Source organism: Octopus bimaculoides, chromosome 1 (genome assembly GCF_046866305.1).
Source record: "Octopus bimaculoides isolate indiv1 chromosome 1, ASM4686630v1, whole genome shotgun sequence".
Lineage (NCBI taxonomy): Eukaryota > Metazoa > Mollusca > Cephalopoda > Octopoda > Octopodidae > Octopus > Octopus bimaculoides.
In genome coordinates this window covers 80,018,243-80,041,542 of record NC_142928.1, presented here as the reverse complement: position 1 = coordinate 80,041,542, position 23,300 = coordinate 80,018,243, and the positions used below count along the sequence as shown (strand labels likewise).

The 23,300-nt window shown below is 35.8% G+C and overlaps 1 protein-coding gene across 1 annotated transcript in view; it reads left to right on the top strand.

The window, feature by feature from the left end:
- Positions 1 to 23,300, top strand: part of LOC106867578 (arginase, hepatic) — a 94,251-nt gene that overhangs the window by 69,232 nt on the left and 1,719 nt on the right. The window contains exons 5-8 of the mRNA XM_014912489.3: positions 12,102 to 12,158; positions 15,286 to 15,390; positions 19,558 to 19,634; positions 21,371 to 21,430. Of these exons, the coding sequence (XP_014767975.1) occupies positions 12,102 to 12,158; positions 15,286 to 15,390; positions 19,558 to 19,634; positions 21,371 to 21,430 (299 nt within the window). The remainder of the gene's footprint in view (positions 1 to 12,101; positions 12,159 to 15,285; positions 15,391 to 19,557; positions 19,635 to 21,370; positions 21,431 to 23,300) is intronic.

The window sequence follows — 23,300 nt, the reverse complement described above, 5'->3', positions numbered from 1 at the left end:
ATACCTTAAGGGTTAGCTTGAAGAGCAAAGGACAATCAGAATAAATCATAAACAAACTAGGAGATAGCAACAGGAAACCACTGTTGTATCTTTTCCAAGAAAAGTTACAAATCTTCAGACTTTGGCATGGAGCACCATGTTTACTGAAACCCATAGGCATGGCACATGAAGAGAGAGAGAGAAAGCATAGAAATATTCTCTTCTACTCTGGGCACAAAGCCCGAAATTTTTCGGGAGGAGGCCAGTTGATTAGATCGATCCCCAGTACACAACTGGTACTTAATTTATCAACCCTGAAAGGATAAAAGGCAAAGTCAACCTTGGCGGAATTTGAAATCAGAATGTAAAGACAGATGAAATACCTCTAAGCATTTCACCCAGTGTGCTAACATTTCTTATTTCTTTATTGCCCACAAGGGGCTAAACCTAGAAGGGACAAACAAGGACAGACAAAGGGATTAAGTCGATTACATCAACCCCAGTGCGTAACTGGTACTTAATTTATCGACCCCAAAAGGATGAAAGGCAAAGTCAACGTCGGCGGAATTTGAACTCAGAATGTAATGGCAGATGGAATACCGCTAAGCATTTTGCCCAGTGTGCTAACGTTTCTGCCAGCTCTCTGCCTTAGAAAGCATAGAAATAGCCAAACAAATTATGTAGCCTGTAAGAATTTTGCAAGTGCAGAGATAGCCAGTCAAGCATTTAGAAGGATAATAATTAATCACAAGTTTGGGGGCACAGAGGCAATTAGTTAACAACAACCATAGATTATTCATGTAACCAGAGTTTTGTTTTCAATGCCAAAAATTACCTCTCCCCGATACAATTACTGACTCTGTATAAAATACCATCATCATCTTTTAATGGCTGTTTCCATACTGGTATGGGTTAGACAGTTTGATCAGAGCTGGCAAGCCGGAGAGCTACATCAGGTTCCAGTCTGATTTGGCTTGGTTTCTGTGGCTGGATGCTCTTCCAAATGCCAACCACTTTACAGTGTGTGCTGGGAGCTTTTTATGTAGCACCAGCATGAGTGCTTTTTACGTGGTACCAGCGTGAGTGCTTTTTACGTGGTACCAGCACCAGTATGTCATATAATGAAACAAGTCCCTGACAAATGACAGAGCATCCAGTATACACATGCGTGTGTATGTATATATATATATTGAACTGCATTTCAAAAAGGGAGCATTTTTTTGGTGTTGCAAGCTTTTAATTGATAATACTTTTCAACCATTTGGATATTATTTTGCATGCATTTTTTGTTTATCACTACAATGGTTTATACAAGTTTGAATTTGTTCAATGTTGAAGCCTTTCATTAGAAATATAAAGATACAAACGTTGTAAGTTTGAACTAAGTATAGGGAAATGTGTCGTGTCCACTTTTCTATGCATGTTGAGACAGATTTTCTGTAACCAAATGCTCTTCTTTTTGCCAACCCTTACCTGTTTCCAAGCAAGGTAATATTTCCCCATGGCCAGGCATGTTTTTCAGTGAAAGACTGGAGATGAACAACACTGCTAATCTGACAGTGATGCTTGTTTACATCAATCACCATGTAGACAAGGGTACACACACATATGCACGTGCACACACACACACACACACACACATATGTATGTATGTATGTGTGTGTGTGTGTGTGTCTATGTATTATCAGTAAATCATAAATACAAAAGTTATAAAATAATAATAAAGATAGTTATGACCAGTCTATGGAGTTACCTTAGGTTTCATGGCCATAAAATGCTTGACATTACAGATGCTAATGGCTGGTGGCCTATAACCTCCCTTCAAAATGGAGGGAGAAAAGACCTCATGGCTAGTTGTTATATATATATAATGGGTTTCTTCCAGTTTCTATCTACCAAATAAAAACAAGCATTGGTTGGTCTGGGGCTATAGTGGAAGATAACTACTTAAGATACCACACAATGGGATTGAACCGGAAATCACATGGTTAGGAAGCAAGCTTCTTAACCACACAGCCATGTCTGTGCCTATATGTAAATGTAAAAGTCCATTCAGCTGGCAAAAATGAGTCGCACCTGTATTTCAAAAGGCCAGCCTTGTCACATTGTGTGCTACAAATATGTGTGTGTGTGTGTGTGTTCTTAAAAAGAATAGAATTGAAATTTTCTTCTTGGAGAAAGAAAAAAATCCTGGCAGCATTTATTAACAACTCACAAAGTTAATTAGTGGAATTTCAATAGATTAAGAATTATTTCTAATAGATTTTATCCTCATGCTTAATAAGAATGGTAAAAGGAATAAACATGTCTCTCTCTCTCTCTCTCTCTCTCTCTCTCTTTATTTTTCCCGCTTTCTCTTCATGTACTATCTTTTACAGGTATGGAGCTCCATGCCATATTCTGATGATTTATGATTTTTGGCAGGTGGAAATATTTCCTTTTGAAGTTAAGACAATAAATCCACTTGATCATTGATAGGTCTTTATATATGGTAAAAGTACTGTAAATTATTCATGGCAGCAACAGTTTACATAACAAAAAAAGCGAAGTGAGGGAAACAACTTAAATAAGCCAATGGCATCAAATTTGAAGGCATAAAAAATTTTTTCAGAAATTAAAAAAAATATTCATGTTACTTTGAGAAAACAACCAGAAACCTAGCAGCATTCATTAGTCGTTCACAAAGAAAGAAAGAGATAATTAAAATAAATTAAGAATTAGTTCAAAATAGTCATCGTATTTGGTGGCATAAAAGATGCCCAGACATCGTAAATGCACCCCAATGTAAGTAGCTTATATTCAAGTTAAATGTTTTTAGTGCATTAAAATATGTAGTAATAACCCAATTTGACATATAGAGCCCAGGGTGATTCTTTTTCTTTTTCTTTTTTTTGTGACCTTTTTTTGGGAGGGAGAGATATGTTTCTTGTATGCTATGATATATGGTAATTCTCATGCTTAATGAGAAAACCTGATCTTTGTAATCAGAGATATTGACAACAATGGATATGTTTTTGGTATTATTGAGTAGTATATCATAGACACAAAATGGTATCTATTTCTAGATGCATTTACAAATACTGTGATACCAGCTCTCTATCTATCTTTCTCTATCATTCACCTTCCCCTCACCTCTCTCTCTCTCCCTTTCCCTTTTCACTTTAATTTAAAATGTCTTCAGTGTTCTTTCAGTCTTCCTTCCAAGTAAACCAATATACATTTTATGTTCTCCTAGCAATGTAGTTACTCTAAGCAATGAATGTACCTTTAGCATTTCGTACCCGCTGAAGAATGGCAGCTAGATTTTATGAGAATGCACTGCAGAATTCCTTCTTGTGATGTGACATTAGTTTTGTTTACTTCTAGGATTTCTCTTCAAAGTCATTTGTTTTTGCTACGCTTTACTTTGGGTGTAATATTCAAGTGCAGGTTAAGAATACACAGGCAGACAAATTGACTGACTGATTATAACTATGCAGGTTCACATACATGCAATCACAATATCACATGTAAATGGTGAAAATTAAAACCGACCTTGAATTATTAATTTCTAAACGCATATGTTTTTGTTTATTGTCATTATTATTTCATCCCCAGATGAAACTTGTAGTTGCAGTGTGCCAAATGGTATTAGATTATTATGTAATTTCTACTTCCTCCTTCACTTTATCATCATCACTGTCACCATCATCAACACCAGGATGACTATCACTGTTAGCATCAGTACATGATGCTAACATCACTATCATCATCATTACCTCAATCATCAGTGGCAACATCAGTATTATTGCTGCTAACTACAAACGCTGTTGTCAGTATTAATTGTTCCATATATTTTCAATTTAACTGTGTCTCTTTGTCTGTCTGTCTGTCTGTCTCTTTCTCACTCTCCCCCCTCTCTCTCTCTCTCTGAGTGGGGTGAAGAAAGTGATAAATTAATTGCTCAAGTTTTCCATAATTTAAGACATCAATCCCTTATGGGTTTTAGTCTGACTGGATTCAAGTAGGGGGTGAAATTAACAATGTAAAGGAAATGGAAATTAACCCCATCTCTGCCAGTGCTCATCATATGTGTATTTGTACTTGAATATTTATGTTATGGAAGACACCTGGTCCCTCAGGTATTACCACTAAATGACTAAGCCTTGATGGACTCCTGCCCTCATGCAAAATTTGCCACTGAACTCATTGTTGGCTTTCATTTATTGCATCTTTATAGTCATTCACCTACACCTAGTTTTCTTACTAACCACCAAGTTATTGAGTGTGGTACCCTATCAAATACCTTCTCCATGTCAATATATCTCTACTCTCCTACTGCAAGACACCTGTTCCTGTTGCCTTATCGTACTTCCACTGCTCATCACTTGGCATAAAGCCACCTCCCTCAATACTATTCCTCTCCTGTTAATACTTTTTGTCATGTCACTTGGTAATCTCACTAGTGCTGTTACCACATAAAACCTACCCAGTACACTGTGTCAAGCAGTTGACACAGAAACCATGTCAAGTCTGACATTGGAGCTTGACACAGTTCTTTGGCTCTCCATCTCCTGTTGAACTCTCCAATCCAGCATGAAAAACAGATGTTAAATGATGATGATGATGATGATTGGGTCTGTGTTATCAAATGGGTGATATTTTGGTTTTTAGACAGTGTTCTGGTGTGCATTTTATAAAATGTTTATGTATGGTTTAGTCAGAGAGGAAAAGCCTGTATCTATTGCACTAGAGTAGACCTCAGGAGATACACAGTGGTTAGCTGAAGGTATTGAATTAGGTGATGGATTAAGATTACCTTAAAGGACATAGGGGCTGTTCATATGAAACAAGGACTGTTTAGGCTTCTAAACTATTTCTGTCTATTCAGTTTCACTCACAATGCCTAGATTGACTCTAGATTATAGTAGAAGACATTTGTCCAAAGGGACACACTGTAACATTGAACCTTTAACCTGGGGATTACAAACAAACTTCTTAACCATCCAGTCATGCTTGATGTGTTAATGTGTTTGTTGGTGCTTGCGGCAACTCATTTAGTCATTGCAAACCATATGCCAAATAACTTTATGATTAATTAATGTTGTTGATATTGATGTCTTAGGAAGAAAATGAAAGCAGCTGAATGATATATAATTAGCTTTCAAAAGGTCACTCATGTTTTAGTAAAGGATATATTCTCATCTAAACAAACAGTATTTTCAATACTCCTGTATTTTACATTGTAAAAATAGTATGAGATTAACATGTTTTGCAAGCATCACTATTCTTTAATTCACTAACGTAAATAATTAAGGTGCCAGTTTGATCATGTGTGGTTGTTCAATGTAGGCAGATTTAAGAAACTCATTCAGATGAGTGGTTTAATTTATGTAGCTGCTATAATACACAAGCAGTGGAGCTTATCTTATAAATTTTTTTTAATGAATGACTGGGGTAGTGGTGATTAATGATAACAATGAGATTCATCATCATCATAACATTATCATCATTATTGTTTTTAAATGCTAAGTGAGTGAGCTGGCAGAATTGAAACTATGTCAAGCAAAATGCTTAGTTGCATTTTTTGCAGCTCTTTATGTTCCAAGTTCGAATACTGCCAAGGTCAAGTTTGCTTTTTTATTTTTCAGGGTCAGTAAAATAAAATACAAGTCAAGTATTGGGGTTGATGTATTTGACTAACCCCATCTCTTCTAAAATTGTTGACCTTGTGCCAAATTTTGAAACATTTGTTGCACTGGTAGACTTGTTAGAGCATCAGAAAAAATGCTTTACAATATTTCTTCCAGTTCTTTGTATTCTGAGTTCAAATCTCATCGAGGTCAACTTTACCTTTCTTCCTTTTGAGATTGTTGAAATAAAGTACCAGTCAAGTTCTGGGGTGATGGTACCAACTAAATCCACTTTTCAAAATCACAGGCCTTGTATCTAAATCAGGAACCATTATTATTGTTGTCATTGTTATTGCCCTTCAGGGATCAACAAAATAAAGTACAGGGGCCGGGGTATAATCAACTGTTCCTCTCCCACTAAATTTCTGGCATTGTATCTGTGTTAGGAACTTTTTTTCCTGGCTCTTATTGTTCTGATTTCAAATAATGCTGAGACTAACCTTGCCTTTCATCCCTCCAGGGTTGATAAAATAAAGTACCCGTCAAATATTAAGATTGATGGCATCAGCCAATTCACAGCCCTTAAACATTGCTGGCTATGTCCCTAAATCAGAACCCATTATTAGTACTGTTACCTTTCACGACAACTTACTGCAAGCTCTTCATCAGCACTTGTGTTCCTTAGGTATGTGCAAGTATTATTACCTCTGCCTTAGTGAAGGCAGAGGTATTGTTTTCAGTTGTATTTGTTTGTCTGTGGACAAGATATTTCAAGAATTGCTGGATGGATTTGGATGAAACTTTCAGGGATGTTTGACCTCATGACTGGCACAAACTGATTAGATTTTGGGATCAACCTGGTACCAGACAAGGATTCTGGATTACTTTTCCTCTTTTTTTACTTAATTTTTGAGAGTGGTCAGGTTCATTTTTAGTATTCTTGTTTGTGAGAGCAGTTGAGTTTATTTCAGGTATTCTCATTTTAAAAAATCATCTCCGGCTAATCGTTGAGAAGATGTTGGTGTTGCCTTGGTGGAAGCTTGCACTCTCTGAGTGCTCTTGTTATTATTATTATTATTATTATTATCATGGAAAAGGCAGTGAGCTGGCAGAATTGTGAGCATGCTGGATGAAATGCTTAACGGTATCTTGCCTTTCATCCTTTCGGGGTCAATAAATTAAATACCAGTGAAACACTAGGGTCAATGTGATCAACTAGTCCTCTCCCCAACAATTTCAGGTCTTGTGCTTTTAGTAGAAAGGATTATTATTATTATTGCTGGCTAAAACAGGAACGGAGTGAAAGAGACTGTAATGTCTTGCTTACATTCATTTACTTTGAGTTCAGTCCACCCTGGGCTGGTTTAGCATTTCATTTCTTCAGAGTATAGTCATTCAACTATATCCCTATTCCCCTACTCTACACATTTGTGACCTTATTCTAATAGCTAAAATGTGTAGCATGGCTGTGTGGTTAAGAAGTTTGCTTCCCAATATGTGATTTTAGGTTCTGTTCGACTGCATGGTACCTTGGACAAGTGTCTTCTAATGTAGTCTTGGGCTAATCAAACTCTTGTAAATTTGGTAAATGGAATCTGAAAGAAGCCCATTGTGTATGTGTGTGTGTCTCCTTGTGTTGACATCATGTGAAAATTGTGTACAAGGGTTACCATCATACAAGTTGTATCCTTTGTTTCAAATTTTCCATGGAAGCATGTCTGGCCATAGCAAAATATTATCTTGTTTGGAAGCAGGTGATGGTCAGTGACAGGAAGGGCATCCAGCCATACAAAATCTGTCTCTACAAATTCTGTCTGACCCCTGCAAGAATGCCAAAATGAACATTAAAACAATGGTGATATGATAATGATGATGATGAATGTTTTTATAGCAATAATTTCTAATCTGTCTTATAATTGATTCTGACAGAAATAATGGCGATGCCAGATAATGGTTTATGATACTGATTTTCCTTTGTATATTTTGAGTTCAAATACCACTGGGGGTATTTTCACTTTCACTTTCATCACTTCAGGTTTGATAAAACTAGTATCAGGCAGATCCTGGAGTCCAAATTGGTAACCTTGTGTTGAGACGAGAAACCAGAGATATTACTATCTGGAAGCAGCTGTTGTATTATTATTTACATAATTGCAGCTGTTCTGCTATTATTTATACGCCATCAATTATTTATGTTCTTATTTATGCATCAACTGTATTATGGTGTTATTCATATTTAAAAAAACCCTGTTATTTTGTCATGCAAATTACAGATAATTAATAAGATTGAATAATGAAAGTTAGAGATCCTCTTTCTTTTTTTAATTGTTCTCTTTCTCTCTGATTCAATAGTTTGATTGTCTGAATCAATCCTCATAAGCTTGATTCAATCAATCATATATACCCAAGCTGTCAGCTTCAAGGTTCAGTTATTCTAGTGTTATCCCCAGTAGAATAAATATATATAATTATTGTTGGTGTAGACATGGATATGATTTCAAGTTCAGTCCCACTGCATGGCACCTCAAGAAAGTGACTTGTTTTATAGCCTGGACTGACCAATGCTTTGTGAGTGAATTTGGCAGATGGAAACTTTACAAAACCTGTCGTGTGTGTGTGATGTGGTGTGCGTGATGTAGTGTGGTTTGTGTGCATGTGTGTCTGTCAGTGTGAATGTTTGCATTTCTGTGCACAGCTGAGCTATGGATGGTAACGTTTGTCAACATTTTTCTGTCAACTAATTACCTGGTAGCTGAGCTTTCAAGGATGAGTGTAATGAAGGCTCTCTGCTCTCTTATTTGGGAAACAAGCAAGGGTTAGCAAAAGAAAAGCATCCAACTGTAAAACATCTCAGTTATATGTAATCCTCTAACCAATGCTAGATTAGAAAAATGAGCTTTTGACAAAAAAATTGAAGAAAATATTAATAAGCATAATTCAACTGCTATGAGTGGAAGATGCAACATATAGCTGTTGCCTTGTCAGTTTATAGTGTTGTAATGTTGTACTCAAATCTTCTCATGCATAAGTAGAACCACCAACAGTATTACTGGCTAAGACACAAAAGGAAGAAATCCCTTGTGCCTACTTATTTATCTGAGTATTATGGGATTAACCAATATTGTTTATGTTTATTGTAGCTGTATCTCAGGAGAGTAATTTTGCACTGGTTCTATTTCACTTCTTTATCATTATTTGCCTTTTATCCTTTTGTGTCGGTGAAATAAGTACCAGTTAAACACTAGATCAATGTAATCAACTAGCTCCCTCCCCAAAAATTTCAGGTCTTGAACCTATTGTAGAAAGGATTATTATTATTATTATTATTGTTACTACTCTTAAGGCAGCAAGGTGGCAGGATCATTACTGCATCAAGCAAAATGCTTAGAAGCACTTCATCTGGCTTTACATTTTATATCACCAAGGTCAACTTTGCCTTTCAGCCCTTCAAGGTCCATAAAATAAGTACCAGTTGAGTTCTGGGGTTGATGTTATCACTTAGCCTCCCCCAAAATTTTAGACCTTGTGCCTATAGTAGAAAGGATTATTACTATTATTATTATTATTTATCAACTTAGTTCACCATCCAAAACAAATGCATAAATGAAATTACAGTAGCAGCCATAATATAAAGGTCAGTACAAACAAGTGTATTAAAATAGTTATTATAGAAGATTAACAACACACAGAGACTAGATATTTTATATATATTTAGATATATCTAAAATCTATCTTTCATGAAAATTTCAAATAATGAAATAAATATTTCATAAGTTATGAGGAAATAAACAAACAATCTTCCAAATTGCGGTGGCCAAAAGTTAAGGGTCACTTAGAAAAAATGAACTACTAACTAAGGTATTTGTTCTTTAGAAGATTGTTAATGTGCTAATAGTTACTGGTTATGATCTTACATTATTGGAACATTCAACTGTTAACATGGTGGCTTGTGAGAGATGACTAGTATCCTATGATGAAAAACAAAGGATTGTGTGCCTTCACCAAGAGGGCACATCCAATTCTGTGATAGCAACTACTGTAGGAAGGTCTAGAAGTGTTGTGCAATGAATTGTAGCTCATTTTAAGTCATCAGAATCGACAGATGCTAAACCCAAAACTGGCAGACCTCATAAAACTTAACCAAGACAAGATTGTATTATGGTTAAAATGTCACTGAAGGATAAGTTTAAGAGTGCTGCAGTGATATCCCATGAGTTTAGCTCTACTTCTGATGTCAGTTTCTTGGAGGGTACAAGGTTCTGGGTTGCTTGCTCAGGCACTGGCAAAGAAACCTCTCATCTCCAAGAAGAACCAAAGAGCCTGTCTTCGTTTCGCTCACAAACGTCATTTGGACAGAAGAACACTGGTCGCAAGTTCATTTTAGCAATGAATCAATGTTTAATGTGATTGGTTCCGATGGCAGGATGTACATCCGACAAAGAAGTGGTGAAAAGTTATCTCCTGCATGTGTGAAGAAGACTGAAATATGGAGGAGGCAGTATAATGGTATGGGGAGTGATCCCTGCTGCTGGTTCTGGTCCACTTATTCACCTACAAGGGACTGTCAATGCTGAACTCTACAAGCAGATTCTTAGACAGCATGTCCTTCCACACCTCCGATCCTCATCAGCTCAACCTCCTCATCTTTGTGCAGGACAACATGCTCTGTTGTGAAGAGAGTCAAAGATTTTTTGAGTGATGGAGTTGATCTCATAGTCTGGCAACCTCAAAGTCATGATCTCAACTCAATAAAAAACATTTGGAAGATTATTGGAGATGGAGCGCAAAGGAGAAATCCAAAGAACCAGAATGTAGCAGCATACGAAATACCACTAAGCATTTTGTCTGGCATGCAATAATAATAATAATAATGATGATGATGAAAAAGTGCAAAAAAAAACACACGACTTTTGGTTATAGAAAGAGTTGACTAGATAAAAGGCAAAGTCAAACTCCAAAAAAGGTTTTAACACAAAATTTTACTAAACACCACAAAAAATATTTCTTAGTTCACTGCTCTACCATTTCTGACTAACTATGCATAAAGTCACTTTACAAAGTGTGGTCTTTATAGAAAAATGAAAAAATCTCTGGTCATTGTGAGATAATTATTAAATAGATATTAAAGAAATTGAGGGAGCTTGGTGGTTTGAGAAAGATTTTTAAAAGCACTTTGTAAATATTACATCATTGTATCAACCAGACCATCAGATGCTGTTATACAGCATTATCTCACTTCGAATCTCTTAATGATATCTCTTAATGATATTCTTAATGATATCTCTTAATGATATTCTTAGCATGGATCTTTCCATGGCCTTTTGCATTGTAGCCAATTGATGTTCTATCCTCTTTTGTAGTAACACACATCTCACTTGCGTATAAGAGCACAGGTAGGATAGTGCTATTGAAGAGTCTGGCTTGTATGTATGGTATTGTTTAGCTTTGTTTTTGAGTACACCCTTTATTGAGTTAAATGCCTTCCATCATGCCACAATCCTCTGAGATTTCAGCATCCATATCTTGGTGCATATTCACTTTGTGCCCTAGGTAGATGTACTCCTTTACCTCCTTGATTTCATTGCTTCCCACCTCTGTTCATCCTTGTGCTACATCTTCCAACACATATATTTCGTTTTAATACAATTCATTTTAAAACCTACTTCTAAGCTATGAGTGTCCAGCTCTGTCAGCATTTCTTGCAGCTGGTCTATGGATTCAGTGATGAGTACGATACCATCTGTGAATCACAGATGTGATAGTTGCTTGTCATTAATGTTCTTGACATCTGTCCAGTCAATGTCCTTGATGACTATTTCTAGACATGCGGTAAAGAGTTTTGAAGAGAAGATATCTCCTTGCTTGATACCCTTCTCAAATGGGACCCCTAACGATGTTGATAGCAAAGTTGTATCAGTTGTATATCCAGAGTTCACATCTCTGAGCAGTTTGACACATTGTACCTTGATACCTTGCATCTGCTAACATCATTGACACAATCTGTGTGATAACCTAGAGCACAAATAACAATTTGGAAGTTCTGCAAATTGAAGGATGTTTGATGCTGCTTCTGCTATTGAAAATGTAAGGGATTTCAAAAATACCTTAAACCTTTGACATTAAATGTCAACATGGAATATTGTAGATATTTCAGATGAAACAACAAATATTAAAAACATGTTTTGACATTTTTTGTTTTTATTTTTAAACATATTCAATTATCTAAAATTACTGAAATTTATAAAGTAATTACTGTATATTCTGGCATACAGGTCAATGTACTATATTATAAACATGTATTGTAAATATTCAAACATTGTTTCTATCTTTTCAAATCCTCCTGCATTTCACATAGAACTTTTGATTCTCCAAAGTTGCTTTGGTGTAGAAGTCAGCCTATCTTTTTTTGGCTGCAAATTTTGGTCTGAAACTTTGATCTGTATGCCAGAAAATATGGTAGTTATATTTGCTCCATTTGTTAATTTTTTTTTTTTTTTCTCTTTATTGTAGTTTATCAGCACATGATCTTGTCTATATTGGCCTTCGTGATGTTGATGCAGAAGAGAGGTAGCGTATCTATCTTGTTGATGTTACACTAACTACAACAAACCATCCACCCATTCATCTTCACTACCCACTGTTCCTAGTAGTCCATAAGGGTAGAGTCCTAAAGCCCACCCTCTATAAGATCCTATCAGAAACAACCATCTTTAGATTTTTTGGCTGGATTCCCAAGTATGACCAACTGAGATTAAAGATATCATCCAACCATCTCATTCTTGATCTACCCTGAGATCTCCTGTCAGTTGGCTTGACTTGAAGAATCCATCTTGTGATCCTTTCCTAAGACATTATAATTACATGTCCATAGTATTGGAGTTATCATTTCTCACTGTAGAGAAGTAGCAGTTCAACCCAGAGAGACTCCCTGATTTCTGAGCTATGCACCCTGTCAAGTAACATTACTCCAGAGAACCTTGGGAAGAACCCCATTTTGGCTACTTATATTTGCAATTGTACTCTTTTAATCATTACCCGACATTCACAACCATAAGTGATTATAGGCACAGAAATCAGATTAAAGATAGCTATCATTATTTAGAAGAGGATGTAAAGCAGACTTTACAAAGTTGGTGGAGGTATTTTTGGCAAGGGACCAGATGAATTGGCTGCAGTTTGGGAGGTGAGAAATCCTAAAGACCATGTGATACATGAAAGCTTCTTTTGCATACTAGATAGTGGTCTTACAGAGTTGCACTAAATTTTATTCATTCTTCCAGGCTGGGGGAGTAGATGAAATTCTCCAGATATTGTAGATCTTGTTTTTTTGCCCAAAACCCTTCATCATATTTTTTTGTACAGCTACTATTATCCATATGCATCACATGCCTAAACACAGTCATCTCTCCTGTATGTCACATATAATTTCTCTTATACATCAATATTTCTAACTTAGATTACTGATTCTCTACATTAAATATACTTACCTTTCTTAACTATTAATTTTCATTCAGAAATTAACCTCAATTTTTACCATTCAAATTTGCTATTTTTCCATGACTACTTTGTCAAGCATGCTGCAATCTATCTGAAGAAGTGTAAAAGACAGAAACATACCATGAGTTGTCCTAAGTATTTTCTGAAATGATTAAAATAATAGTGATTGAATCTATGTTCTCTCTTCACTGTGCCAGTATTTCTGTTTAGGTTTTTGATGCTCTACACTAAACAAGTGACCTCTTCTCAACTTAACTGTTAATTTTCATGTGAATGACAGCTCTAAGTGATTCACCTCAGTAATTGGTTTTTATTTGTGGTGATGGGGGGTGGTGGTTGTTGTTAAATACATGCTGCTGAATAACTTGACCCCCTGTCATAGTAGTAAAGACTGTTGCATTACAGCCTAAACTGGGTGGTAACATTATAATCCAACTAACAATTGGTGTCATATATTGTAAGCATCTATAATAGATTAATGTGATGAAAATGCAACTTAGTTTATTTCAAATAAACTCATTTATCAAGTATATTTCAATGTTTTCCTTTTGGGTAACACACACACGCACGCACGCACGCACGCACGCACACACATACACACACACACACACACACACACACACACACACACCTGTTTTGTGGAACAAACAGGAGAAATAGGACTCAATACATAAGGTTATATATTGTTTATAACTTTAGTCAAATAGTAATATTTGTGTGTGCGCTTGCATGTATTTTTGTGGTAAGACCTATAACTATAAACTGTAGTTATGTTCTGCTTTAGTATTACATTAGAAATAAAACAAAAAAGTGATACCTGCTGATGTTTTGTCAGTTAAAGAAAAGAGATTGCCATTTGCGATGGGTCTACTCTTCTAGCTTTAGTTTCAATTTCACCTCTTGGTACACCAATATGTAGTTTTTCTGTTTTTATATATCTATATAACTTATTTACTGTTTCCTTTTTACTTTTTACTTGTTTCAGTCATTAGACTGTGGCCATGCTGGGGCACACAGCTTGAAGAACTTTTAGTGAAATGAATCAACCCCAGCATGTTTTTTGTTAAGCCTAGTTATGGGAACGTAAACACAGCTGAGGGACACAGATGCAAAAATATACATATATATACACATAATATTGAACACACATACACAAGGCATGTGTGTTTAATATTGTTTATATCTCTCAAGCTGCTTTTAACTCATATCTGAATACACACACACACACACAACAGGCCTCTTTCAGTTTCCATCTACCAAATCTACTCACAAAGCTTTGGTTGGCCTGAGGCTGTAGTAGAGGACACTTGCCTAAGATGCCATTAAGTGAGACTGAACGTGGAACCATGTGGTTGGGAAGCAAGCTTCTTACCACACATTCTCATTATTTGTGTATTTAAAATAAAATCATTAAATTTTTTTCCATATTCATTTGATATTGAAATATTTTTTAAACTTTGTTGTATTTTGAAAGGGTAATTTTCCCAATGAAAATGTACACATTCGTTTTAATTCACCTCTTTTTAGTCATTATTAGTCAACTAGTTTACTAATTAATTGATTAACTAAGTGATTACTTCACTAAACCATTTGACCAGTCAATCAGTCAGTGTTGTTTTGTTGTCATTTGCAACCTTATCAATGATGTACCCTTCATTGTTCCAGGACTCTCACATCATCATCATCATCATCATCATCGTTTAACGTCCGCTTTCCATGCTAGCATGGGTTGGACGATTTGACTGAGGACTGGTGAAACCGGATGGCAACACCAGGCTCCAGTCTGATTTGGCAGAGTTTCTACAGCTGGATGCCCTTCCTAACGCCAACCACTCAGAGAGTGTAGTGGGTGCTTTTACGTGTCACCCGCACGAAAACGGCCACGCTCGAAATGGTGTCTTTTATGTGCCACCCGCACAAGCCAGTCCAGGGGCACTGGCAACGATCTCGCTCGAAAATCCTCAATGTATCTAAACCAATTAATAAGCTAATTGGTTAATTAATTAGTTAGCAAGGTAACTAATCATAATTTTAAAAAAAGGTGAAATAGAACCTGTACAAGATTTTTATATTGGTAAAATGACCATCCCCCAAAGCAATAACACCTGTTTCAAGACAATTTCACATCAAGAATCTTGTAAAAACAAAAATGAAATATTTTTTCTTACTCTTGGTCTATAACACTTTTTTTTTCTAGATGGCTTATTGAAAAACTTGGGATTTGTACTTTTTCAATGCAAGAATTAGATGCTTTAGGAATTGCAGCTGTTTTGAAGATGGCCCTTTCAACAATTGATCCTGAGTGAGTTAATGGCTTTCTGTTAATTATTTACAATTCTTTTAATCACTTATCATCATTTTTATATCCATTTTCTTTTGCTTGTATGGATTACAAAATAGGTCTTTTCCAACCCAGCATCTCACATCTTGCTGAACTTCATTATCACTTTCATGAGTTTCAGATTCCTGTAATCAACCTTCACTACTGTTCATATTGTATAATCTTTTCTCTTAACTCATTTGCAGTCTGTTGTTCATGCACACTAACATTATTCATCCAATGGAGCATATTTACTTCATTTCTTTACATTCCTTTTCAGCTTTTGCACATTCTCTGTGTGAAGTGCTCATGATTTTCTACTTTGCAACATTGTATTTCATACACAAGCATTATATAATCTACCCTTCACTCAAAGAAAGAAACCCTTTGTTATTAACAAAAGTAATAGCTCCAAGAATTTCTCCATATTGGTCCTAATCTAGTGACCATGCTTCTGGAGCACCCATCTCCACTGTTAATTTGGCCACCTAAATAAGAGAAGCTATTGACTACTTTTAAGGAGCTTTCCAAGTAACTGAAACAATATATTTCTCAGGCATACTCTGACAGCCAACCAATCCTGTGCATCTACCACACAGTAGTCTTTCTTCTCTCTTAGCCTGTCTGTAATCCTATTATACCTTGTGGACCCATAGTTTACATTTGAGTACACTATGAAATTCTTGCAGACTTTTTTTTTTACACAGAGCACAAACATATTTCTGATGGTAGCAGAATGCTGGCTCCTTTCCTTCTTTCTAAAAGCTTAACCTTTGCTAAGTTTATTCTAAGGCTTCTTGATTCTAGATTTTGCTTCGAAATCTGGAATTTCTTCTCTAAATCTTTCACAAGCAACTGGTCTTGAACCACTTTGTTATGGTTTGGAGAACTCTGATAAACAGCAGGGGGCTAAGAACCAAGCCCTGACAGGCACTACTTTCACACTGCTGTCAGCATCTCTTACAAACCAGCCATCTACACCTGATTTTCTTAGCAGTTTTCCAGGTCAACAAATGCTACATATAGTGGTCAACCCTTAGCTAAAATGTTCTGTATTTGATTTTACTAAGAGTGCATTGGTAGTACCTGGTCTTGGCATAAACCCAATATGCCTCTCACTTAAGTTTTATCAATAACTGCATAGTGGAACTAAACCTAAAACCACATGGTTGCAAAGCAAGCTTCTTAATCACACAGGATTACATAAATTTAAGGTGAAGCAATGACAGCGAAAATCTTTGGTTGTTCTGTCTGCTACAAACAGTAGCCAAATTTCCTTCAAAAGGAAAGTTTTTTTTCATATTTCTTAATGTTTACATCTATTGCCAGTATACATTACTGAAAGATATACATGTGTGTGTGTGTATGTGTGTGTATGTGCAAGAGAGAAGAATTAGGGAGGTAGAATCAATGTTGCTAGAATACATCTGTCCCCATTCAAGTATTAAGATTCTGAAGGATAGAGGAAGGAAGGGTAACAAGATATGGGTGGTTGAGGGTGAGGGATATTCACTATGCACAGATCAATTGCTTTCCTCTCAGTTGTGGGGTGGCATGGTACAGTAAATAAGAGATGATGGGGCGACGTGAAGACATAGAATAGGCAATAAGCAGGTGGGGTTACATATATACCCTGTCCCACTCTTTTAACAAATGTTTTGCCAAGCTTACACAGGAGGGCATGTCTTTTGCAGCACTGTGTATTGCCATTTGACACAGCCCCCTGTCATCTCCTTCATCAGATGTAACATAGTAAAAATAAATTTTTACCAACTCACTCAGACTCTTATTCCACAAGTACCATCCACTTTGAGTCTCTGGTATGTATGCAGACGTCATCCTCCATCTGCAGCACATGCCCATACCATCATAGTCACTTCTCTTGCATGTTTTATCTCAGAATGTAAATACTATAACTCATTTTATCGAACCTGAAAGGATGAAAGGCAAAGAATTTGAACTTGGAACATAAAAACAGATGAAATGCCACTAAGCATTTCGCTCAACATACTAACGATTCTGCATCAGCCTTACTCTTTTACTTGTTTCAGTCATTTGACTGTGGCCATGCTGGAGCACTGCCTTTAGTCGAGCAAATCGCCCCCAGGACTTATTCTTTGTAAGCCTAGTACTTATTCTATCAGTCTCTTTTGCTGAACCGCTAAGTTACGGGGACATAAACACACCAGCATCGGTTGTCAAGCGATGTTGGAGGATAAACACAAACACACACATGCATATATATATATATATATATATATATATATATATATATACGACGGGCTTCTTTCAGTTTCCGTCTACCAAATCCACTCACAAGGCTTTGGTCGGCCCGAGGCTATAGTAGAAAGACACTTGCCCAAAGTGCCACATAGTGGGACTGAACCCAGAACCATGTGGTTGGTAAGCAAGCTACTTACCGCACAGCCACTCCTTAATAATAAAAGTTAAAAAATTCTTGCAGTCAGAAGTGAAATGGCTGAGTAGATGTGGTATTGGACTACTTACTTGAAAAGTTCAAATTTGTAGCAGATATTTCTGAACAGAACATTTTTATTCTACATTCCCTCAGTCCACTTAGCTCTCAGATATAGATAGCAAACAGGTATCATATTCAGGAATATTTCTTTCTCATCAGCTGCATCACTCCAAGAAACCATTAGCTACTTTAGCTTTTTTTTTTTTTTTTTTTCTTTTTGCTGTCAGACCATATCATCATCATTGCTTTTACTAATCACTGCCACTATTTCAGTTGAGATAAACTCTAATGTAGATACTGTGAAGATGACCCAATTTCTCACAAACACAATTTATCTAACACATCAGATCAAATCAGCTGAACATTGTGTTGCAAATTATGCAAATTCTCGCTACTGTATAAGAAAAAGGCAAAAAAAATACCACCACCATCATCATCATCATCATCATCATCATCATCATCATCATCATCATCATCATCATCCCCTTTATTTAAACATTCATTTTTTCCATGTCTAGTTTTCAAAGGTCTGCAACATAGTTAATTTTCCAAAGTTTTATTTGTTACATTTTTTTATTTTATATCATAATCCTTTTTCACTTTTTTCTTTTTTTTTTCTTTCTCATTTATTTATTTATTTATTTATTTATTTATTTTTGTTGACAGGGCAAAAATCAAAGTTCAAGTTAGTAATGCATTTCAGTCCTACCTAGTCTTTTTTTTTATTTCATATATTTATTTATTTTTTTGTTTCAGAGGCCAAATATCTGACCTTGCCACCACTTCCTCTGTTTCCTCTGCTCATCTAATATCACTACAGAGCAATTTGTCATCTAGAATTCATCATTCATTAGCACAGCCTTCATATGTCCCAACATGTAAAAATCACTTCTGCTAAGGCGTTTAATGTCAAGCCAATTTCAGTTTACTTGTATTCCAACTTCCATACAGATTACCATTATACCCCTAGCAGAAACATACTTCTTTCTCTCTACACTTTCCCCTATTTAGTACTTTGCTCTGGTAGTTATCACACTTTTTCATACCTATTACAGACAGTCAGCTTTTTATGTGTGTGTGTGTGTGTGTATTTGAAAAATGAATAGAAGTGGCTTTTCTGATAGTTTTTCCACTTTTTATTAGAGTGAAAAGATTATAAGAAAAGCCATTTCTATTCATTTTTTTAAATATATAATACTGTACCAAGAATTTTCTATTTCTTACTATATATATATATCATATACACACACACACATACATATAGGGAGAGAGAGACTCTTTGTTCCCTCTACTTCTTCTAAACCTTTCTTACTATGCTCCATTGCACTAACTGAATCACCTTGGTAACAAAAATTGTCAATAACTTTTAGTGAGATACATGAGTAATTCATGGTCGTTCCTATTTGTAACTACTCATGTGAATCTATCACTCCTGGAGTCCTCCCATTCCACTTTTATATATCCATTGCTTGCACTATATACATGATATTCCTTTTCTACATATTGAACAAAATCAGATGGCAGTTAGACTCTGTATTCTTTGTTCCTAACTAGAATAGGTTTTTGTAATGTTGACAGATAAAAACCATGAAATAAATTATAAATTGGATAAGCATTACATTTGACAGAGTAACCCAAATGCTAATTAGTCTTTTTAATTCTATTTTCAGAGGAAAGCGGCCAATCCATGTTAGTTTTGACATAGACAGCCTTGATCCGTCAGTTGCAGGGAGCACTGGCACTCCAGGTTAGTGTTTCTAAATAGAGTAACAGATAAAAGCTGAGTTTTCTCTGTGATATCAATGGAAAATGAGAAAAGAAAGAGTCTCTTTGAAAATAAGTAATATAAAAATAAAGGGATAAAATCATCATCATCATCATTTAACGTCCACTTTCCATGCTAGCATGGGTTGGACGATTTGACTGAGGACTGGCAAACCAAATGGTTGCACCAGGCTCCAATCTGATCTGGCAGAGTTTCTACAGCTGGATGCCCTTCCTAACGCCAACCACTCCGAGAGTGTAGTGGGTGCTTTTATGTGTCGCTGGCACAAGGGCTAGTCAGGCGGTACTGGCAACGGCCACGCTCAAATGATGTTTTTTACGTGCCACCTGCACAGGAGTCAGTCCAGCAGCACTGGCAATGACCTCGTTCGAATGTTTTGTTCACATGCCAATGGCACAAGTGCCAGTAAGGCGATGCTGGTAACGATCACGCTCAAATGATGATTTTTACGTGCCACCGAAACGGAAGCCAGACAGCTGTTCTGGCAGTGATCCCGCTCGGATGATGCTGTTAGCGCTCCACTGGCATGGGTGCCAGTCATCGAATTTGCTTCAATTTCGATTATGTTAGTTCATATTTTTTTGTCACAATACGCTAATATACAGTGAAGGAGACTATATGGATGCTTGACCTACTGGAAATGGACAAATCTCTTGTCAAAGCATTCTTTAGTTGGTAGGGTTGTTAAGAATGTTGGTTATGTAGTGATATTTGTTTTGGTTCTCTACATTCTTAGTTCAGATTCCACTGAGGTTAACTTTGCATTTCATTCTTTAGGAATTTAATAAAATTAAGCACCAAACTGAACGCTATGCAGCTATCTACCCTTCCAGCTGCCATGTTCAGGATATTTTCACTCGGTTAAAGAAAAGTGTCTGTTTCCGGGTATATTGTATCAAGGACTACATTATCCAATGGCAGTTAGTTAAGATTTAATGTTGTTCTTTCTATCTATCCTTCCAGTTGCCACAATCACTGCTGATTAGACTGGAGCAACATAAAATTAAGTATCTTGCTCAAGGATACAAAGCACTACCAGTCATGAATTAAACACATGATCTTTTGATTATGAGCCAAACACCTTAACCACTAAGCTATATACTTTTACTCAAACTTATTAATTTTTATGCTTCAATGTTCTGAGCTCAGTTTTATGAAAGGATTTTTAAAATATTTTATTGAATCTTGTAAGATTTTCATGTAAAGTCAGTGTCTGCTTGATTTTCTTTATCAAACCTATTTTGGTAATTCCTGGCAGAAATACATTCACAAGCTATAGCATTAAAAAAATATTATTTCACTGTGTAGTTCATTTGAGTCAAAATTTAAAACTAAAGTGTGTCTTATAATTCATATTGTTGTTGGATAGCTTTGATTAGATCTATGGCATAAAAATGAATTCATGTAGTATTTCTAGCCACCATCTTCCTATCTTTATTTCTGAATATGTTGTCTAAATATTTAACCATTGCTACTATAAACAAATGCAATATGATACAATTTGACATTTTCGTTTTAAGGATTATCAGACTAGTGTCACACACATGCACACAGATATGAAATTAATGTAATTAAGATATTTCAATTAAATGCTTTGTAAGCAGTATTGAAATTCTTATCAAAGTTCTTTTTTCGATTAACATTAAATTAACCCCTATGACATGACAACTAATTAATATTAAATTAAATAATTTCAGCAAGAGGGGGACTCACTTATAGAGAAAGCCTGTATATTGCTGAGGTTATAGCCCAGACTGGTAAGTACTTTTTCCATTCACCGTATCTATTACAAAGCTATATTTCTCAAACCCATTATCATTTTGACATTTTTACTTTTACAGTGGATTAAATAATTGTCAATACAAGATATTTCAACCCATGCATAACACTTAAAGATTTTCTAAACTTATACAACTCACAAATTAAAAAGCATTTTTTTTTTGTGTGTGTAAAGCAAAAACAAGTCACAATTTTTATCTAAAGCCCAAACTCTATTTTCCACAGCATGTTTGGCTGTGACTAGTCCAGACTGCCTCAGTTTGTACATTGTTTATTTTACCAGCTGAACATATGTACTTTGCTCACAATTCAAGAAATGCCATCCTCTATCATCTATCATCATCCCTGTGTTTCATAGATTTTAACTGTTGCTAACTCAGTGTTTAATACTTTATTCTGATATTCTTAATGATACTCCTTTGACACAAAGCTTCTGATTTATGGGGAAATAGAAGTTAAACTGCATGAGGTACATGCTTTTCCAATGAACCTTAGCCATTCATCATCATCATTTAACATCCATCATCCGTGTTGACAGACAGTTTGACAGGCTGGCAAGCCAGAGAACTGCACCAAGCTCCATTGTCCACTTTGGCATGGTTTCTGTGGCTGGATGCCCTTCTTAACACCAACTACTTTACAGAGTGTATTGGGTGCTTTTTTACATGGCACCAGCATTGGCAGAGTCACTAAGTAACTTGCAAGACAAAGGTCCCTGAGAGGGCGAGTAGTATTGAGAGAAGTGGTTTTGTACTAGCTGAGAGGTTAAAGTATAATAGAAGGATAGAGATAGGTGTCTTGCTATAGAAAAGACAGTTGCCTACCCCAGTTAGTAAAGAAAAGAGAGAAAAGATAGTTAAGAAGAAAGAGAGAGAGAGAGATGGTGGAGATCTGTTGGGACATACCAAAATGGTGCAGTGCGGGTGAATATAAGAGGTACAGAGGATTAGTCAAGGTGAGTGACAATGGGGATAGAGGGAGTGTTTCATAAGAGTGTGAGGCAGGATGGTTAGAGATGGGGCAGAAATGACTAGCAAGTGATGGTTAGAGAAATGGAAATGGCTCAATGGGGTTTTAGGAGATATGTGAGAAAACAGAAAATCTGAAAGCAATGCACTGGGAATTGTTGCATCAAAAGTTCAATAGCAATTCAAATAACAGTAGAACCTTGCAGTACAAGTGCCCCATTGTACAAGTAATTTGCTGTATAAGCCAAGATGCATGCAAAGTTTTGTTTTGAAGTACAAGCACACAAGTCATCCCATCTTTAAGGTAATTCAGTTAATAACACCAGTTTACATTTACCTTTTGCATTCTTTTTTTCATAATTGTCATTTTACTTGTAGCTACACCTTTTCTGTTTTAAAACCCATAAAAAATTATTTTTGAGTGGTTTTGATGGGCTGGAACGGATTAATTATGTTAATTATATTAATTTCAATGGGGAAAATTGATTTGTAAAAACAAGTAACGCATAAGACAAATTTGGTCATGGAACGAATTAAACTCGTACTGTGAGGCATCACTGTATGTCTAAGATTTTGTAAAATGAGTTTTATTGCCTTAATCTATTTAACTGAAACTATGTCAAACAATTAGCACTAGAAAGTGTATTTAGATGTAAAAGACCATCAGCATCAATGTGAACCAATTAAATTATACCAACACTAATTTAACTATAGTTTATCATGTATACAGTGTTCATGAGTTATTTATTCTCTAAATAATTTTATTTTTCTTTGCCAGTCAATGTACAGTCTCATACATTTACTTAGTGATTCTTTAATCAGTACTTCAGTAATTATTGTGATAGTTATGCTTCACTGATAAGATCCATAATAAGAGCAA